This window comes from Streptopelia decaocto (genome assembly GCF_964273445.1).
Source record: "Streptopelia decaocto genome assembly, chromosome: Z".
NCBI classification, from domain to species: Eukaryota; Metazoa; Chordata; class Aves; order Columbiformes; family Columbidae; genus Streptopelia; species Streptopelia decaocto.
This window is the reverse complement of record NC_138657.1, coordinates 17304585-17324929: the sequence shown is the minus strand read 5'-3', so window position 1 is coordinate 17324929 and position 20345 is coordinate 17304585. Positions and strand designations below refer to the sequence as shown.

Here is a 20345-nt window from a genome sequence, read left to right as displayed (position 1 = left end):
GGGAATTCACTGCTCTTCAGAACTGTACAAACCCTAGAAATACAAGACAGACCGGTGTTCCTTATCATAGGCCACTTCAAGGAAAACAAAATGTATTACTGGAGAAAAAGGGGAAAAAAAGGGCAGCTTTTTAAAATATTACATTTTTCTCTTTAAGTGAAAAGCAGAGCCTCTGTTATCCTTTTCTTATTACAGTTCTGTATGGTTCCTAGTTGGTAGATAAACTTTTGTCAGCTTTTCTCCAAGCTCTGCAATTTCCTTTAGATCTCAGAAAATTAATACTGCAGTGCCCTGTACCTCCCAAACATGCTGCAAAATCCACAGCACTTACAAACAAATGAAATTCACTAATAGTACAGTTCTACAGCAAGTTAAAGATTCTTGTACAAACGCACAAGTGTCAGAGTCAAGATCACAATATATCAGCAGCAGTGTCAAAGAAATACTTCTGTATTAAAAAAAATCTGAGGATGTGTCTGGTTTGTTTTAATACAGCATCTCATCTTATGTGACTGCAAGATAGAGTCTTCTGCCACTCTTAGCCACGCATTCCCACATCTCCTGCTTGCACTGGATGACCCTGTAGCTCTAGAGTGAGTCAGTTCAGCTGAGGGATCCAACAAAAAATGAACTCCTCAGAGTTCAGAGTTAGAAATGGTAGAAGAGGCTTGGAAGTTTTTTCTGTTGTATCAGGGTACTAGTCCAGCTCTCACCAACATCACAGGGGGAAATGGGGCAGCCCACAGACAGGAGAGATGAACATTTTGGCAGCAGGCTGCAGCCAGATCTATAAAGGCACACCACGTAACTGCATTCTAGTAAATTGTTTGATGTCTGTATAAATCTAATTGTATTCACCAGAGCTCTGAAAATAAAAATAGTTACCTAGCAACTGGGAAAGCAGTCCTTGAGAAAGAGGAAGAGGAGAACAAACTACTGAAGTGAGGTGCTGAGCAACTCCAGAAGAGCTTACCTTCAAGCCTTCACTAGGGCACAATAAGATTAGCCACACAGGAGTTCAGCTTGGTAGATAAACTCACAAGATGTAAATCCACTTGCTGCAGCTATACATCTTGTTTTATGGATGTTTAAAAGGGATCATGTTCCTTTTTGCTATAAACTTTACACAGGAAATAGTAACATAGCAGCAGCATCTTAAAAAGAGTGTTACAAAGAAGACCTCTTGTAAGGATCCATTACCATTTGTGTTGGTTTAACCCCAGCTGGCAACTAAGCCCCACGCAACCACTCACCCACTCCCCCCTCCATGGGGTGGGGGAGAGAAAAATCAGAAAAGTGAGAAAACCCATGGGCTGAGATAAAAATAGTTTAACAGGTAAAGCAAAAGCTGCACACACAAGCAAAGCAAAACAAGGAATTCATTTGCTGCTTCCCATCAGCAGGCAGGTGTTCAGCCACCTCCAGGACAGCAAAGCTCCTGCTTACTTTTGAAAGACAAAAGCCCCAGCTCCAAACATCCTCTCCCCTTCCTTCTTCTCCCAGCTTCATATGATGAGCATGACATCATATGGCATGGATTTGACAACCACTGGTAAGACAAGGGGTAATGGGTTCAAACTGGAACACAAGATGTTCCACTCAAATATGAGAAGAAACTTCTTCTCAGTGAGAGTGACAGACACTGGAACAGGCTGCCCAGGGAGGTTGTGGAGTCTCCTCTGGAGACATTCAAACCTGCCTGGACACATTCCTGTGTAACCTCATCTAGGTGTTCCTGCTCCAGCAGGGGGATTGGACAGATGATCCTTTGTGGTCCCTTCCAGTCTCTAACATTCTGTGATTCTGTGATTATCTCTTTGGTCAGTTGGGGTCAGCTGTCCCAGCTGTGTCCATTCCCAACGTCCATGCACCTCCAGCCCACTCACTGGTGGGGTGACATAAGAAGCAGAAAAGGTCTTGACTGTGTGTAAACACTGCTCAGCACTAACTAAAACAGCCCTAGATTATCAACACTTTTTTTCAGCATAAATCCAAAACACTGACCTGTGTTAGCTATAACACTACAAAGAAAATCAACTCTATCCCAGCCAAAACCAGCAGACCATTTAAAACTTCTCAGGCCCTCTTAGATCTCACAATAAAAATGGATGCACTTCAGATTCTTCCCCAAAAGCTACACTGTCTGTGCAACTGCAAGATAACACATACTAACAAATGGAATATAAACTCCTCTGTGTGCCTCAACTAGTGCAGACACACCAAATAAACAGAAACACCACATTCTTGCTAGTTTTAGAAGCTGAGAATGGGGACAGTATGGAATGGAAAATTCACAAAGGCACTTCACCTACCACACGCTGCATATAGCTTCTTGGTCACTCTTTACACAAAGAACAAAAAGGGGAAGACTGCAACCACATGAGACCACATGAGCACACAGAGAAGAAGAGGATCTGATTTGTGACCACCTAAGGAATCTGAACATATGTAAGTCCATGGGACCTGATGATATGCATTCCAGAGTCCTGAGGGAACTGACTGATGTAGCTGCCAAGCCACTCTCCATGACATTTGAGAAGTCATGGCAGTCAGCTTAAGTCCCCAGTGACTGGAAAAAAAGAAACATCGCACCCATTTTTAAAAAGGGTTGGGAGGAGGATGTCAGGAACTACCAAACTGTCAAACTCAACTCCGCCTTTGAGGGCCCCTTGCAACCCAAACTATGCCATGATTCTAAAGCATTGTAGCAGATGCATCTCCTTTTCTCCAGTGGACTTACTACAGACCAGAGATGGTCAAAATCACAATGAACTACATCAGCTTTTAATTGAATTATATTTTAGTACATGACCCATATGAGATCTCAAACGCATTTATTACTAGGAACTTGTTGAAAGTCAAATGTCATAGCCATGCTGTTAGAATAGACACCTGCAGAGTTCCCACTCATATGATTTTAGTGTGTCACAAATCTGAAAGCTTCTTGAGATACATCCAAAACCTCCACTCTTCCATTGCTCCACAGCTGACACTATTATCAATTTAGAATGCAAATGAGATAAGAAACAAAAACAACTTTAGCCACACTATTCTCAAATGATCAATCTCATTGCCAAGTTGTACCCAAGTTACTTCAAGTGATAACCCTCTGAAGACACAGTTTGAATGGCAATCACGTTACAACTCAAGCTACATGGTAAGTTTTGCAATTGCTCACATCTCATTGCATAGAAGTCACCGGCTATTTGGCCCTCATCTTGATTCAACTGTATGTTTTCAATTTCTGGCAAAGCTTTTCCAAAAGGAAGTGGGCTAAACATTTAATGCCATATGAAGTTCACAGAATCCAAATGCTCAACAGCTTCTTTTGAATAATCCCATCCCAGCAAGGACATCATTAGCTCAGTGAGAAGCCCAAGAATTGAAACTCAAACACTGCTTTATTAGAGGGAAGAAATTTACAAGCCAGACGAAATCAGACAGCTCAAGTCAGGAGCTAACAGTCAAACAAATATCATAAACTGAGAAGAAATAGCTATGTCTTCAAAACAAGATTTAGGTATTGAAAAAACCACAATCTCTATGACAAGCTCAACAACAAATCTTAAAGTGTTTCTTCCAAATTTAACATTTAACACATGAACATGAAAGCTGGAAACCAACTAATGGTATAACCAGACAATCTAAAGCTATTGAGAGCAAGCAGCTGTAAATCAACAGATCTAGAAGAAATGAATTTAAGAAAAATCCCACAGCTTATTAAAAAGTTCAATCATCTCCAGATAACAAAAGACAAAGATAGCTGACATTTTAATAAAGAAACCAATATTTTTAGTGACAGGAGCGACACTAGTAGCAGGAAGAATGGCACTAATTCTTGAGATAAATATCTCCTTTCTCAGAGTAAGGGCTAGCAGGAATACCACGAGATTTGCATAGGGCAGCCCAGTATTGGAGGTGCCAAACCTCATTCACACATTAAGTGAAGTTTCATTGCTTGTTAGGCAATATTAATATTGCCTAACAGACATCCATGCTCTCAAGAACCAGAAAGAGATCAGGGACAAAGAAATCAGGCTTACCTAATCTATAAAAATAGCTTGGGCACCAGCAGGCTCACCTAGATCAGCAAAAGGAAGAGTGCTGGAGCAGAACTGCTAGCTTCTGCTACGTTGAGCGTGGTGCACTGTATCACTCATTCCTCTGGGCCTCAAATTGCCATTTTTAAGTTGGAGCACTTCTTCCTTTGACCACCTTGAACACACTGGAGTTTCAGGTCTGCACACTTAAATGTTCAGTCATGAATGGTACCTGGACAAATCACTTGAAGTTAAGACTTCCAGAAGACAGCAAGGGCATCACGCTTATACTTACAACAGAAAAATAAACTACTTCCAATTTTCCAGAAGTGAGGTCACTTGGACTACTTACTCATGCTGCTGCGTAAGTTTGCATGAATTTTTGTTCTGACTTATTAGTAAGTCCTTTTTAATCTGCACATTTTGGACAACACAATCTTGTACTAAAGGACAAACAAATGCGTGGTTTCACAGTGCAAGTAGGGTATTAGATATCTTTAAAGAAGACAGGGTCTGTGTTAGCTTTGCTTCAATAAAAAGCTTCCTAAACCCTGTTTCCTTTTTGTTCCTTTGAGAAAACAAAGCAGCACTTTGTATTTACAGCTTAGTTCCTGCCTCCAAAATACCTCTTTAACTTTTTTATTATTTTTATGGTGGATATAAATGGCACCAAATTGTCAAATCACAGCTATTTTCTATGCTACCTATACAAATAGGTCTGATTTCTGGCAAGCCATAAAACAATTACGGCTGAATTCCTGTAGCCCTTTGATATCCCAGCTTGTCTGCAGTTCTTCAAAGCCATCTTAAGGCAATGCTAAAAATCCAGTTTCCAGAAGACAGATGGAAAAGAAAGCATTTCAGTTCCCACACATTTAAACATGAACACACAAAAATCTTCACACAGGGATGATTATGTTTGAAAGGAAAGTGACTTAGAACAAATGCCAACAGATAAGATACAGCAACAGTTTAAATCAATGCTGCCTCACAGAAGGCAGAAGACAGACAACTTGACAAAACAGAGCAGGGAGCATACAACACCTGCCCCGGGGTCCCCAATACTAATTGCAAGTTGGAAAGCACATTTTCCTGCGTCAGCATTCAGCTCCCACCTTTCTTGTGTGGACACCAAACAAAGCAATGGAAAATAATCATAAATAAAGGGAAATTGTGAAACTGCCTAAGCACGCAGAGGAAGCAAATATATTATCTCTCCTTTTATGGTACTGATATTGCCGGTAACAAATTACAAATACATAGAGTATCAACTATCACAGGTACCTCAGGACATCTTTGTGTTATTATTTCTATTTCTAAAGGGTTCTTCCCTCATGTAAGCAGGGGGAGGTAGTTCTTCCTGTACCAATACAGTTTCTGACATCCATGAAACATCTTATAGAGGCAAGGCAACAACACGATAACTCCTTTAAATAACACCAGTAATGCTTTTTCCTCTTAAGTGACCTGGAATTTTAAAAAAATTAAACTAAACAAATTGAAGACAGATGACTGTATTTCTTTACATGAGAGAAACTTCTACATTGTCCAAGGAAAACACTATCAGAGTAATACAATTCACATTGGTTGAAAGACACAGAAAAAATTCAAAATACCTTTAAATTCTTTGCTTATTTTAAGTAGCTCCTGGTTTTTCATGGAAGGGTAAAAAAAACCAACATTGGTAGTAATTCCTACAGTGAGCATGCACACACAAATATACATGTACACAGTCATTATACTATAAATTACAATTATGGACTCTCTATTCTAGAGTTATGATTTGTATAAATGAGGTGCATGCCCATATGTCAGATTTTTCATCCTCACAGAATAAATTCTAGGCTCTAGAGGTGCCGCACAAAATTATCATCCTAAAAACAAAATTCCATAATTTTGTTTTAAATCCTTCCTTTGAAAAATAGGCATCAACTTAGTGATCTCAACAATAAAAAGCATCAGCCAATGAAGTGAAAAATCAAAAAAAGATGACTAGCCTTTATTCCATGCCTTTTCCCGATTCCCATCCTCACCCCATTCTTTCCTGGCACTTTTGAAGAAACACACTTCTCGTGATCTTTCGGAATTTTGCATAATTTTTATGAAGTCTGCTATTCTTAATTTTAGCAAGGAAAAGTTGCAAAACCCCTTTTAATCCCATACCTGCCCACAGCTGGAAGCATTTTGTACTTACTGGATCCCTATTATAATTTGCAGTTAAACCATAGGGCCCCCACACCAGTTTTGTGACAACTATAATAGAAATGGTTTGGAAACCATTTATATCTATGTACAGTACAATGGGCTGCAAAAAAATTTATGATGGAAAACCATTTACGGAGAGCAGGAGGAAGAGGAGGAAAAAGCCTTATCTTCGGTACCTGATTCCATGTCAGTCAGCCACCCTTAATTTGCTTCAGTGTTTTCCATACAAAGATAGAGGTGCCAGTTATCTTTTATTGAAGAGTTATATTTTCAAACAAAGAATGTTCCAGAAATTTTCTGAGTTTAGATTAAGTAACTGAAGTCTCAAGGCAAACACACAGATCTGATCACTTATTGTTAAAGTAAAAAAAAAAAGTACAATACATATAAACACATTTACAGCCTTACACACCAGCAAAAACATATAGCTTAATATTTACATGTAAAATACATAATAAAAAATGCATTCAAAAACCAAATGTTAGTTTATATTTTAATCAAGGAATTACAATTATCTAGACTTCAGGACAGACCATGAAGGAAGAAACTGAAACCAAAATGTAAAATCTTCCATTGTCTAGACACACAAATTGACAACTTCCCAGATTTAAGCTACTCAAACACAAAAAAGAAACCAAAACCATTTAAATATTCTGCCTCAAACGCAGACAGATAATTTTGACTGTACACTTAAAATGTCCATCTACAAGTAGTTTATTATTATTTCAACTCCTGTAAAATTACAGCTTAGGCATTAAAACAGAAATGTAAGGAAATATCCCTGCAGACTAAGATTAGTGGACTTAATGAAACTAAACTTTCATTACAAAACCTTAAAGATCTCCAGTGTTGCTTAACTTTGCCTTTATTGTATTAAAATATATATATATATATTTATATATCTATATCTATATATATCTCAAGGAAGTAACCTAATGTAGATCTGCTTCATAGAAACCAGTTTGTTTCCATTTAGTTTCCAGGCAATAGAAAGGATAATGAAAACAAAAATCATCCACAGTTGGACAATCTTACTTTTGTCAAATATTAACTTTTATTCTCATGTACACTCAATGGAGACATTTTGTTTGGAAACTATTTTGCAGGTGAAAAACAAAATATCCAGTGTGACATGACTCAACATTTAACAATAAAGCTTTAAGCAAATACTAAAACAGTTGATGACTACCATTTTAAGAACAGGCTTTGATTAAGTGCAACAACCAAGAGATACTTTCTGTTTCCTAAGGCAGAGGTATTCAAAAACAGTAGGTCCAGCACACCATCTCAACTAAAAACATTGGACGGCTACAGAATCTGCACAAGTACAGTGCAGGTCTATGAAACACTCAATATTAGCAAAAGGTGGGTGTGAGTGTGTTTGTGCACTTGTGGTTTTGTATGTGGTGGGTTTCTGAACTTCACTCTCTCATTATAATCACTTGTTCTTCGCTCCTATGAGCGCTGAGCTAGAGCCATGCTGTACCTGGATTCACACAGAACAACCTGCCCACCTGAAGACCACAGGTCACTGGTGCTCCCCTCAAGCTACCCCCAGCGCACCCCAGCAGTGAAGCAGCTTCTACTTCAGGGCATTGCTTCACAGGAGAGACTTGTCACTGTCATCTCTCCACTGCACCGAGGACTGATGGAACAACTGGCAGTGTTCCCAGCTGGTGCCTGCAGAGGCAAACCCAAGTGGTTTACTATTGCTGGGCCAACTTACTTGGTTTAGGTCTAAGGGCTGGTCTTGGCTTCTCTGCACAACACTGACGAAGGCACCCAAAGAACTCAGATGGAGTTGCTTCACAGTAATTTACACACAAATACCTTACAGAAAGGATCCAGGGAAGCATCACGGAAAGGCTAGCACTAAAGAATAATACACGTAGGAGATAAAAGAGGCTAAGACTACAAGATAAAGAATACATTTATGTGTTGTAGTTTCCTTCTTATTAAGCAAGGGAGTGCACTGGTTCTTACAATAAGACTAATGTCAAAAAAAAATTCTGAGAAGCGAAACTTCCTGATGTATCCTTATTCTTCAGAAAATAAGGATGTGCAACTGTATTAAAATATTGCTACATTAACTAACCTGTTATGAATTACTGAGTAGACTATATGTTATGGGTAAGGTATTTTTTTCCTCAGAAAACAACACAGCAGTATCCTGCAGAATTAGGCTAAAACCTGGCTCAACTCAAAGGGGCAAAGAAAGCCTCACCAAAACTAAGAAGTTGGACTTTCTGTTGTGGAATATTTGCTAGATGCAAATGGAAGCATTTACAATATTCAGACTCACAGAAATCACACACTTACTTAAAAGACACTTTAGACAAATCAGTGACAGCCAGGCAACTATCAACTCCAGTGTCAAAAACCTTTGAAGTCGTAAGAGTACAGGAATTATATCACAGATGAGAGCAGACCTTTGTGGCTTTAAGAGGCATAATCTTAACAGCAGCATCACAACAGATAATGAATCTTTACACATGAAAGAGGAATTCACAAGAATAACATTTTCTGACTGCTGTGTAGCATACAGACAAATTTATTTCAAGATTGTATTTTAAATTAAAAGCTATACAAAACAGTATGTTTACAAAACACATCTTTTGGGTTTTTTTCCTCTCAAAACATATGTATATGCTTTCTAGATACTACTCTCACAATTAGGTTCTTTCCGATTATTTTTTGAGATAACTAAAATTCACCTCTTGGTGTTTTCTTTGTCTTGTACATAGCCAGTTAACTACACTAGTAAAACCATACTTCTCTCCTCTGGTCAGCTACATCTAGAGAACTATTTGCATAAACATTCTTGGTGTTCAGTCTTCAATGCACCAAAACCGCTCCACAGTGAAGCAAACCTCCCAGCCCTAGGAGAGCACAAACCGCTGGACCTGAGCTCCACTGTCATGTGCTCCCCTAAAGAAAGTCAACAACTGGATGCTGTCTGGAAAAGGGTGGGCATTGGATCTGGCTAAAAAGAACAAATCTGTGCTTATTACCATGCACTTATTTCCTCAAGTTGAAGTTTACCTTTTTACAGCGGCAAAACACCACAACAGTGGCTAAAAAAAAAATATTGCAAAGACGTGCTGTTTGTTTAAATGTGAAAGCTCTTCATTTTTATACATTTATGGGGTATTTAAAGAAATACTTTGGAATAGTTCTAATAAAGCCATTTTCATTAAGATCTTCTTATTGAAACAGATTTGAGACTGATTTCTGTTCCACTAATATGACCATACATATTTCAATATACTTTACTCTTTTATGCAGTTTTGTCTCTCCTTGCAGTAATATTAAAACACCTTGAGTCTCCAAGCAAGTCCCGAAAGACAGTGTTGCCCCATGTTGGGTAAAAGGATTCAAGTTCAGTCCACCTCTCTTCTGCTTTTCAATAAAGCATTAGGTTAGTGCTGCAGTGACTTAAAAACAGCTGTTGTGTGAACAGTTTTATCAAATGATTCAATAAAATATTCACTTGGAATTTACATTACTCAAGATGAAATGTATAAATATGTTTTTCTGCTAATTATAGAGACTAGTACTTGATCACCAGAGGAATTCAAATGCTATTTACCGATTTAATACTTATCAAACAAAATTCCTCAAGAAAACTTCTGCCCTCCCCTACCAGAAAGACTGCTCTGAGTAACAGCAAACATTTTTGGACCAAATCTTTTTGCCCATACACAATGCAAAACACCACAGTTCCCGGCCTCCAGCCCACAATATCAAGCATTTCTGTCTCAAGTGAACCTCAGCATTATTCCTCTCTGGATCATTTGCCCTTTAAAGTTAGCACATTAAAGGTAAAATAATGTACACAAAGAAAGTACTTGCTTTCCCTTGCAAGCTTACAAATGCAGAACACTTTGTCTGTCAACCCTTGTTTCAAGGTATGTTATGTTCACCTTACTTCTGTCTAGAAAAGCAACACAATGAGTGTCTCAGTGAGTGTGGTGTTTTCCTGTACTAGCTTTAGAACATCAGGCACAAATAGTAAATTTAGACTTGTTGCAAACCACTCAGCATGTTAACAGTAATCAGCAAAATCAATCCACCTCACATTTCTTGTCCAGCTCTGCTTTTTTTTGTTGTTACATATAATAATGCAGTTTGCACTATAATCTCTGCCATCATAACCATCTGAAAATAGAAATACCTGTCTTAGTATTTACCCACATACATAAGATTACATACGAAGAAACCACATCCTACTGCATAGGTATATGCTTTTTTACATAGAATTACAGACAAGTTACTGAAGCCATACAAAGGCAATTCATATGCCTCAGCTAATGAGAATAGGTCTGAACTGTATTTAAAATAAATTACGTTTGACCTGTCGTTTACATGACATTACAGCTATTGAGACCTCTGTCCCTATAGCATGACACAGATTTTTAAAGTAAAACTCATCCAGTGAGCTCAAAGAAACAAACCTGGACTCCAAGAGAGCCAGAGCAGGAGCTCAGCGCAGGATTAGTGGCAGCTGGCAGGCAAGGGAGAGTTGAGCATTGATGCCTTGCCGAGGAGCACCATCACAGGGTACTAATGAGATAACCTCTGGCGACTGACTGGTAGTAAAAGGCTCTCATCCACTAATACTGATTAAATGAATGGCACCTCAGAAAGAATTTAACTATTTTCATTTTTTAAAGATGTATTGAACAACAGGTTTTACCCAGGAGTGTCTTAAAATTATTTTCTACATTGTAAAAATTGGTATTTTAGCTGTATCCTTTAATAGCACACAGTATAATACATTTAGTTTTAAAATAAGTTCCCGCACAGAGATTTAAGTAAGCATACAAATATTCTAAATTCCAGCCTGTTCTTCCTCCCATTTAGGTACTAGAAAGCACATTAAAAGGCCAACAGTCATACAAAAAGCAAACAACATTTCCGTGCACAGACATAGAAATGCTAGAATTTGACTGCTTTTTTGTTTTCATATATGTCTATCAATCGCTACCAGGAAGGGAAGAAACAGAATGATCACATATGAACTAAATTGTGCTGGTTTAAAGTTCAGATACCCATCATAAGAATCTCTAAAATCTAATACAGTCAAACTGCAGCAGCCTACTGACTTAATTCTGGATCAAAACTTCATAAACTAATCTGTGCTTTTCCCACCTATCACGAGCATTATCAACAGGCTTTACAGGTTGCAAATACAAAGTAGTCAGTCTTTTCCATTGATTCTATCAGAACAAAGAACAGAATGACTTTCTACAACATTTCTCCCCAAAACCTGAATATATTAAAAAAAAAGAAACACCAAACCCTAAACATACTGCACAGATTTGTTACAAGAACAATCTTCATACCTTGAACAGAACCACAATAAATGACACAAATCAAATTTCCAAGATTTTACAGCTTACTAATACAGTACTGAAAAATCTTAATGGGTATAATTATACCTGAAGTTCAGATTGTCTAAACTGCAATAGTAAATATGTGGTTTCAAGATTTCTTACATATCTGTTTTTCTAAGGATAAAAACTGCACAGACATAAACAGAGTAACAACAATTAACAGCAAAAAAACACAGCTGTTCTCATTTTTTCAAATAAATGGTAACAAATTTAACCGCCTACCGATTTAAATATTTTGAAATATCTTCCCCCTCATCTTACTAAAGCAGTATATCACAGATCTTACACTCAACGATCTGCTTTTCTGTACTTCAAGTATTATTCTACAGCTACATAAAACTCTTGTGTACAATAGGGCTGAAGCTACAGTTTGTTTCCTACCATCTAAAATTGAGAATACTTACAATCATAGAGTATTAATAGGGTAGTTTTAGAAAGATGTAACCATACAGTTACTCTAGTTTTAAGAAGCTATTAGCAATTAAATGTTGTTCAAAGTTAATGTGAAATAAACAATGACTTAAGAAATCAGACTCAGAACTGGCATGCAGTTCTGACATCACAGAATCACAGAATCACAGAATCAACTGGGTTGGAAAAGACCTCAGAGATCATCGAGTCCAACCCTTGGTCCAACTCTAGTCTGTTTATTAGATCATGGCACTAAGTGCCATGTCCAATCTCAGTTTAAAAACCTCCAGGGACAGCGAGTCCACCACCTCCCTGGGCAGGCCATTCCAATGCCTGACCACTCTCTCTGTAAGGAATTTCTTTCTAATATCCATAAATCAGCATTTACCCTTGCAGAAACATGCTGGCAAGGGGAGGAAATCCGGCCAAAACCAGGCATACACACACACAAAAAAAACCCAAATGTTCAAGTAAGCTTTAAAAACTGTAAGTTTGTAACACTGGGGAATGTGGCAGCCTTGTTATTCAGGCCTTGTCACACTGATACATAGTCACTGAGCAAGTCTAAGGGCCCATTGCCACCCTTTGGTCTGCATTTAACTCAGTTTCAGCTGAATGCAACGCGAGTGTTTACACACACCAAATAACTTCTGATGGAAAGGTATCATCAGATTTGTATACTCAAAATAGATGTCTACTGCCCAATCTGGGAATCAAGTCCTTATTACACTGTATACTTCTAAATAAAGCATAAGCATTAACATGGCATGTGATCATTTTTAGAGATATATCAGGGAGGAGAAATTACTTATTAGAAACATGTTTTCTTATGCATGGAGTGTCTTACCAAAGCCACCAAATTTTTACTGATGGCACTCATACAAAGATGAAAATTTATGGCTTCCTTACATTCAAACTCTTTTCACCCTGTTTGAAACAGAAAACCAAAATGCTCTTGTGATTTGCATCCGCCTGAATTAGAAAGTGCACTTGGAAACACATATGTACCCTCAGATCTACTCAGTCTCTTATTAAAGTAGTAGCAACATTAAGTCTCACAAATTTCCTGTTAAATATCCGAAATTCTTCACTAAACGTTAGAAATTTCATTTGGTCGCAGCTGAATATCATTGATGAGCAAACTGATGCCCAAGAACACAACCTTTTTGCAACTAGAATAGCAACATCTGCCCCAAAAGATGCAGTGTCAAACCTGTATCAGTAAGACTGATGGAAAAAGAAATTCCCACATGCCTATCATACCTAGAGATTTAGGCTCAAGCAAAATTTAAGAGGGGTCAGGGGAGGAAACAACCGCACTAAATCCAAACAGATCTACAATTAACCTAAATTCTTACACATGTAGCTAAATATCCTACTAAAATATCCGGCAGAAAATTGATGGCCTGCTTATTGATTTTGACCATCTGCCTACACTAGTAGTAGTGGTATAAACGTAAACTAGTGGTATAAACTAGTGGTATAAACGTAAAACTCAAAACTGAAGTCAGACAGTAAGAATCTGCTTGTGGATCCCTACCTTCACACCACTCTATTTTAAAAGGAGCATGAAGAGACCTTTTTTTTTTTTTCAAACACACAGTGTAAAAATCAGCAGAAGAAAAAAATAATTAAGCAAGAACAGTGAGTGAGATAATATTGTTTGTCAATGCTCTCCAAGACAACATGCAAGTTACTAAAAGCAGCAGCATTTGCATTGTGCTCAACACATTCATAAAATTGGGCTAGGAAAGGAAGGGAAGATTACTGATCTTCTTTCCTCTTCCCTTCCAATGTTCCTCCTAACATACCAAAATATTTGAAAAGCAAATTTAAAAAATAAAAATTGGGGAGAACTGCATCATTTTTCCTAATCAAAGTTCTTTATAAGACATGTCATTGATATTCTTCACCAGCATATTATCAATAAATACTTTTAGGGAGCTTCATGAAGCATTTTTACAGCCAAAACATAGATCACTAGAGACCGCTTTAAAATGTATCATGAGATGTGTTTTCACAAGAGGATTAAGTTGTCACTGTAAAAAATTTTGCCTAAATTTAAACATTCCTTTAAAGCAGCAGACCAAAACATCTCCATGGAGGAGCCTTTTTACATCTTGATACTGCACCAATCTGTCCGTCACAAGTTAAACAACTGATGCAGTCAACTTAATTCAATTTTTGCACAGTGAATCCAAATACACAGAAGCAGAATTTGATTGGCTTTTTTTCAACGCATGGTAGTGCACAGTGCACAAAAAAGCCGAGGTGTTTTTTTTTTTAATAAAAAAATAAAATTCTGCATACTATATTAGGGTTTATGTACAAATAGATTTTCCCAGGAAGAGCTTACAAACTAACTGAAGGATGCTCTTAATGCGCCTTGCACTCTGTAGCTGCACTGCTGCACACTGAGGGTGGAAGAGACAGAACCACATGCCGCTCACACAGTGTGTATGTCAGCACATGTTATGCCAACACATTGGAACCAAAGTCAGCTCATGGGTCTGTGTGGGCTTGCAGGGCAACCCCTTCCACTCCACACTGGCCCTGACCTTCACACCACGCTAACTGTCCCAAAAGATTCTTACCTCACTGTGGCCCAAAATACCGTGCCCTCTGGGACAAAGTTATCTTAAAAAACAAACAATACAAAAAGTGTCAGAGATAATAAAGACTGCATCATTTAGAGTTTCTTCCTCCTTGCTGGACTCCTACAACACAATGGATTCAGAAGAGATTTTGTAACGTTTCTAAGCAACACTATTCAGAAAAATCATCTAGTTGAAATGCAGGACTAAAACTGGAAAACCTTTCATAAGAGAGGAGAAGCAATGTGTTTACCAGGAAGAAACCACCAGCACCTTTTACAGTACCTAAGTCTATTTAGAAAATCTTAGGGTCCACTAAAGTTTCATTCTACATTAACGGACAACTTAATGAGAACAATCAATACCGGAAATGTAGACCTTCTAGAAAAATGTTACCATTTATTCCATCCTGTAGGAGGATCACAAGCAGCTCCACTTCCATCACTTTGTGATAGCATTGTATAACTTCTTGAACTACAAGATGCAGTAAGCACTGTTCCCCTCAGCTCCACAGAGGAAAGCAACACCTCCCACTTTTTAAGTTACAACATTCTGGTGTCCAAAACGTCATTTTCATATTGACTAAGTTATTAGCATAGACATATTAGATCACCTGTTCTTTTATAAAAGAATGCCCAATGTCAAAATGCACCACTGATTAATAGCAACTTAACCACTCAGGCCACATGAATACCAATGTAGTTTTTTACGTGTGCTTATAGTGAGTCATTGAAATACAAGAGATGTGTTTCCTTCTCCAACTGAAATACCGTAAGACAAATAAGTCAGACTGCTGTTGCAGGGCACCAGCGTTCATTAAGCAAGAAAATATTTCTATATTGCTTAGCATACAAAGAAATAAGAAATACACTACCAGACAAGAGTAACAGCTCGTCTTCTGAAGGCAGTATCTCAACTTACTGAAACTAACAATAACCTGGTAATAAATGTTGTTCCACATACATGCTTTAAAATACTACACCTCTACACACAGAATAAAGCTATAATCTTAGCAATTGTCCATGTCTTAGCCAATTTACTTCAGCATCATGAAAGAGAAAAGATTTGAAAACAGCAGTATTTGTGATTGCATTATGCTTTTAGAGAGCTTTTGTCTGGCAAACTCAAAACAGAGCCTGGGCATGAGCCTACTTTCCGAAACGTGACAAGTAGTCCTGTAGCCACCTCCCATTGAACCACCCACAGAAGTCAGATGGCAGGAGCAGGCCATTAAATGGGAGGACATTTGCAACCAGTCACTGTGAATGCCTTTATGCTCCACCGTGCAAAGAAAACTGAAGCATTCAGTCACCATAAGGCAAACACAAAACAATAAAATCCATGCCAAGCTCAAGTTTTTAAGGTGAGACACTGGGAAAATGAAGAAGACTATTTTAGTAGGTCACTCTAGCTTATCCCCACTCTGTTCCCTGTTAGTCACCTCCACCTTCCCATCCTATCTACGCACACAAACTCAACCCCCCTGTGCTCCAAGGACTGAACGCTGTTCTCAGCTATGTTGCCACCTTAAAACTGATGCAACTTCAGGACACAGGACCCTGCTTGCTCTGTAGCAGCTATTAGTAGAACAAACACTTGGACACACCTTTGTAAACTCACCACCAACCTCTAGTTATTTCCAAAAATCCCTAGTACAGTCAGACAGATTAGCAAAGCCAGAGTCGTAGCTGGCAAACTGACAGTTTACCCAGCTATTCTCATAAACATGCAAAGCAAACACACTGAAAATAATTCATCTCCCTTGCTCCCCTTAATGTTTGTAACAATGCCCCTCAAAGTGACTGAGCAACAGAAACAAATAATGAGCTACTAATGCCTATGATAGCCTATTCATTTATTTTTTTCAAATTGATCTGTGAGCTCTACAGATGGACTTAATGAATTCAAACTTTTCCTAGCAAGCACACATGCTACAGCAGCCATTCACGGCATGAATCCACAGACAGAAAGATCACTTACCAGAGAACTAAGTGTTATTATGGGTTGTCAGTATACTATTACTTGCTTTTGATCAATACTGTACACCTACTTCAGCTTCCAAAACCCATGGTTTAGGATTAGTTTGAGAACTTACCAAGTATCTCCAACTGGTAACTTATTTTATACTAAAATAATAAAGTATATAACTTGAGAGGAAGTGGTGGAAAACAGGTAGTTTGATTAACACTATAAGCAAGCATATCATTCCTATCAAATATGCAATGCTTAAGATACCACCCTGAAGGCCACCCGAGGTCAAATCAAACTAACCACACTGATTTACAAATCCAATAAAGCCTATAATACTTTTGTCAAACATTTCAACTGTATTTGTAAATTAGACAAACAAAATGCTCCCATTTACAAGGCACATATCACCACCACTCTCTGGAACACCTTTGAACACCAGTAAACATTCTAGATAATTCATACACAGATTGATCTCAGCAGCACAATGCTCCTCTTTCCTGCTGTGATGTTAAGTGACTCAAATTTCTTCAGCATCTATTTTTTTGGCTCATTGATGTAGTTTTAGGAGGATAAGCAAAGCCCAGAAGTGAATGGAGTGTTTTCCATATGAGCTTAAACTCTGCTGGATGGGAGCGGCTGTGGTGTTCTCCTACAATCCAAGTCATGTGCAATCACAGTAGGACAAGTCCCCTCCCAGGCTACGTAAACTGGCATCTTTCCCAGCAGTTGCCACATCATGAAAATGATGCATACAAATAAAATCCCAAAATAAACACTTTAAAACAATGGCTTAAATGACTGCATAACTAAACTCAGCAGCTGGAGACACAAAGCAGTCCCAGCGGCAAACCATGCACCTTTCACTTGCAAAAGTGCTAAAAGATATTCTTATCAGCAAGCTCCACATCACACCTAGCAACCAACCCCCAAGTCTGGGTTGCAGAGTCATGTTCCCTGAGGCTGGACAACAAATAAACAAAACATGGATAATAAAAGCAGAGAGCATCAGGAACACCCTCTATGCAGAGAGAGCTTCAAAGTATTATATGTACTTTCTACACATGATGATTTCAACACATCATCTAATTCACTGAGTGTGGATCATGCTGTCTCACCTATTTAGACTACTCAGACCCATTCTCAGGAGTGTCTTTGCCAAACGATTTAGACTGACTTGAAGTCATAGTTTTCTGTACAAAAAATAGAATAAAACAGTAGGAAGACTCCACAGTGCAATCTGTGTCTTCATTAATCAGAAATTGTATTACATATGATCTACTGAAAACTCTTTGTGCAGTACTGCACTGGTTTACAACAGATTTTAAAATTCATCTACTCCATGATAATTAAAGAGAATTAATAGGTTATACTTCAGAAAATAATCTCAGCAGTCAAAATAACTGCAATACTTACACTCCATTACTTAAGGGAAGGAAAATATTCTAGAACAAACACAATTTTTGTGAAAAAAAAGGCCACAGCTTTGTATCTTCAAACTGGAAAACACTTAATCAAAATCCCTGCTTTTACCTTACCACAAAAAAAAAGAAAACCCAACCCTTTTTAACTCAGCCCTGAAAAATTTCCTGTCTTTTGCTCCCCGAACATTCAATTTTTTTCCACCTAGACCTAAGCAGACAGGATTTATGATGATGTTGTTCTAAGGAACTGCAGGAGTTCCAGATGCCAATAAAGATTACAGACCAAATGAAAGATAACTACTAACCATTGTGCCTGCATAGATAAATAAATCTGGTCAGTTCTTTTATTTGTTCTGTTACATCCACTAATCCAACCACAATAATCAGGACAGTAAGGGCTCATGAAACAGATTTGAAAACAAAAGGCTTCCTATACCTTTCCCAGCCCAACTTATGTGGGTACATATGCACAACACACACACACACCTTTTGAGAAGTTTTCATGTACTTAGGAAAGAGTGAGGCCCTTACAATGAACCAGAGAACTAAGCAGAAAATGAAGTGTTGAGGAAGTCCAAACGCAAGTACCAAGATCAGAGCAGGAAAACATTTCCAGTCATCCCTGTCCCAGAGAGTCATTTGGTACATCGGGAGAAAGTAACCCTGGCCAGAAGAAAGCAACACGTGGGCAAAAACCTCCGGTGCAGACCGACCCCGAGGCAGAAACCAGCCCCGTGTCACCGACAAGTGAGAGACCAGGAGGTGCCAGGACCCAGACCCACAGCTGGGCCGGGAGACGGGACCGCGGGCAGCCGTGCGGGGACCCCCGCGACACCAAGAGCGGGAGACGAGCAGGGGCAGAAAGGACCCCCCCATTCCGACCCCGGGCCGCCCCAAGCGGGGTGGGAGAAGGGCCACCGGCAGCCCACCACCGCACTGACGGCAGCTTTTGTTCTTCCACGAAGACCGCCACAGAACCATCAGCTGCTCCCGCTCCGAGATGGCTGGGAAACGCTCGTCTGGGGGGAGACACCGCTACGGGCGCCTCTGGTAGAAAGCTGGTCCCGTCGGGGCGGCCCGCGGCGGGCCCTACCTACCTCTTTTCGGCCTGGGGAAGCTCTCATGTAGGTGAAAAACGACTTTCTCCACAAAGTGCTGAATGTTGCTGTGCTCGGGCCCTCTGACAAACACCATCCAGTCGTGGGTGAAGCCCTCCACGGTGGGTTTCTTCCTGACCTGGGCTCGGTGCCCCAGCTCCAGCTTCACCTGGACGGCGCACTGCGGGGGGAGAGGCGCGGAGCGGCCGGTGAGCGCCCGCGGAAGCGGGGCTGGGGTGACGACCGAGGGGCAACCGGCCCCATCGCAGGCGGAGGGGGGCGAGGGGCACACAGACAAAACAGTAGCATATACACAGCAAGAGAAAAAAAAAAAATAGAAAGGCATCACCGTAACCCTGCAACAAAAAAACGGCCCCACAGGCGAGGGCGTAAAAGAGCTCTCGCTGCCACTGGGAGGACGCAGGGAGGTGCGGCCGCTGGCCCGCGGTGCCGTCCTGCAGGAGCGGGCAGCCGGGGGCCGCTGTCAGGGACGCGCTGTCCCTCTTCCCGGCGCCTCCGCGTCCGGTGACCCCGGTGCGGCAGCGGGAACATGGCTGAGGCGACACCCGCCGCCCCCCTCGGGGTGCGTGCGTGCCCAGTGCCGGGAGCGGCGAGAGGCACGGAAAGCCGCACGCAAAGAGAAATTCCCCGTCACGCCGACCCCTTCCCGGCGACGAGCACGCGGCAGCGCGGGCAGAGGCGCGGGCGGCGGACCCGCGGTACTCACCGAGCTGGCCATGCCTAGGGCGCCGGTTCCGCTGGGGCGCTCGCTCCTGTCCCCCGCCCCCACCCCGCAGCGCTAGTTCATGAAGACGTGGACGCGACGGCGGGCGCGCAGAGGAGCGGCCGGCGGGCGGGCAGCGGACATCCTCTGCCTCGCCGCTACCGCTGTCTGCCTCCGCCTTCTCCCCTCCCTCGCACCACACCGAGCCCGCGGCAACCCCGGCCTCCGCGCTCCGCCCGGCCCCGCCGGCTGGATGAGCGCCCGCCGCGCATGCGCACCGCCCGCGGACCTGACACCGAGACAGAGACATAACAGTGTGCGGAGGGAGGCGGGGCCGGGCGGTGCAGGCAGCCAATGGCGTGCGGCGGCGCGGCCGCGAGTCGCTCCGCCCGACCCCGCCCCGCCCTGCTGGCCCTTAAAGTGACAGGTTGTGGGGACGGGACGTGTGCCCGGCCGTGCCGTGCCGTGCCGTGCCGTGCCGTGCCG

The 20345-nt window shown here is 40.7% G+C and overlaps 1 protein-coding gene across 4 annotated transcripts in view; it reads right to left on the bottom strand.

The window, feature by feature from the left end:
• The window catches only part of MLLT3 (MLLT3 super elongation complex subunit), a 123296-nt gene extending 103202 nt beyond the window's left edge, over nt 1-20094 (bottom strand). For all 4 annotated transcript variants that reach the window (XM_082075004.1, XM_082075005.1, XM_082075007.1 and 1 more), the window contains exons 1-2: nt 19863-20094; nt 19136-19316 (exon numbers count right to left, since the gene is read on the bottom strand). In XM_082075004.1, coding sequence (XP_081931130.1) covers nt 19136-19316; nt 19863-19874 — 193 coding nt within the window. In that variant the 5' untranslated portion in view covers nt 19875-20094. The remainder of the gene's footprint in view (nt 1-19135; nt 19317-19862) is intronic.
• Nucleotides 20095-20345: the final 251 nt, after the last annotated feature.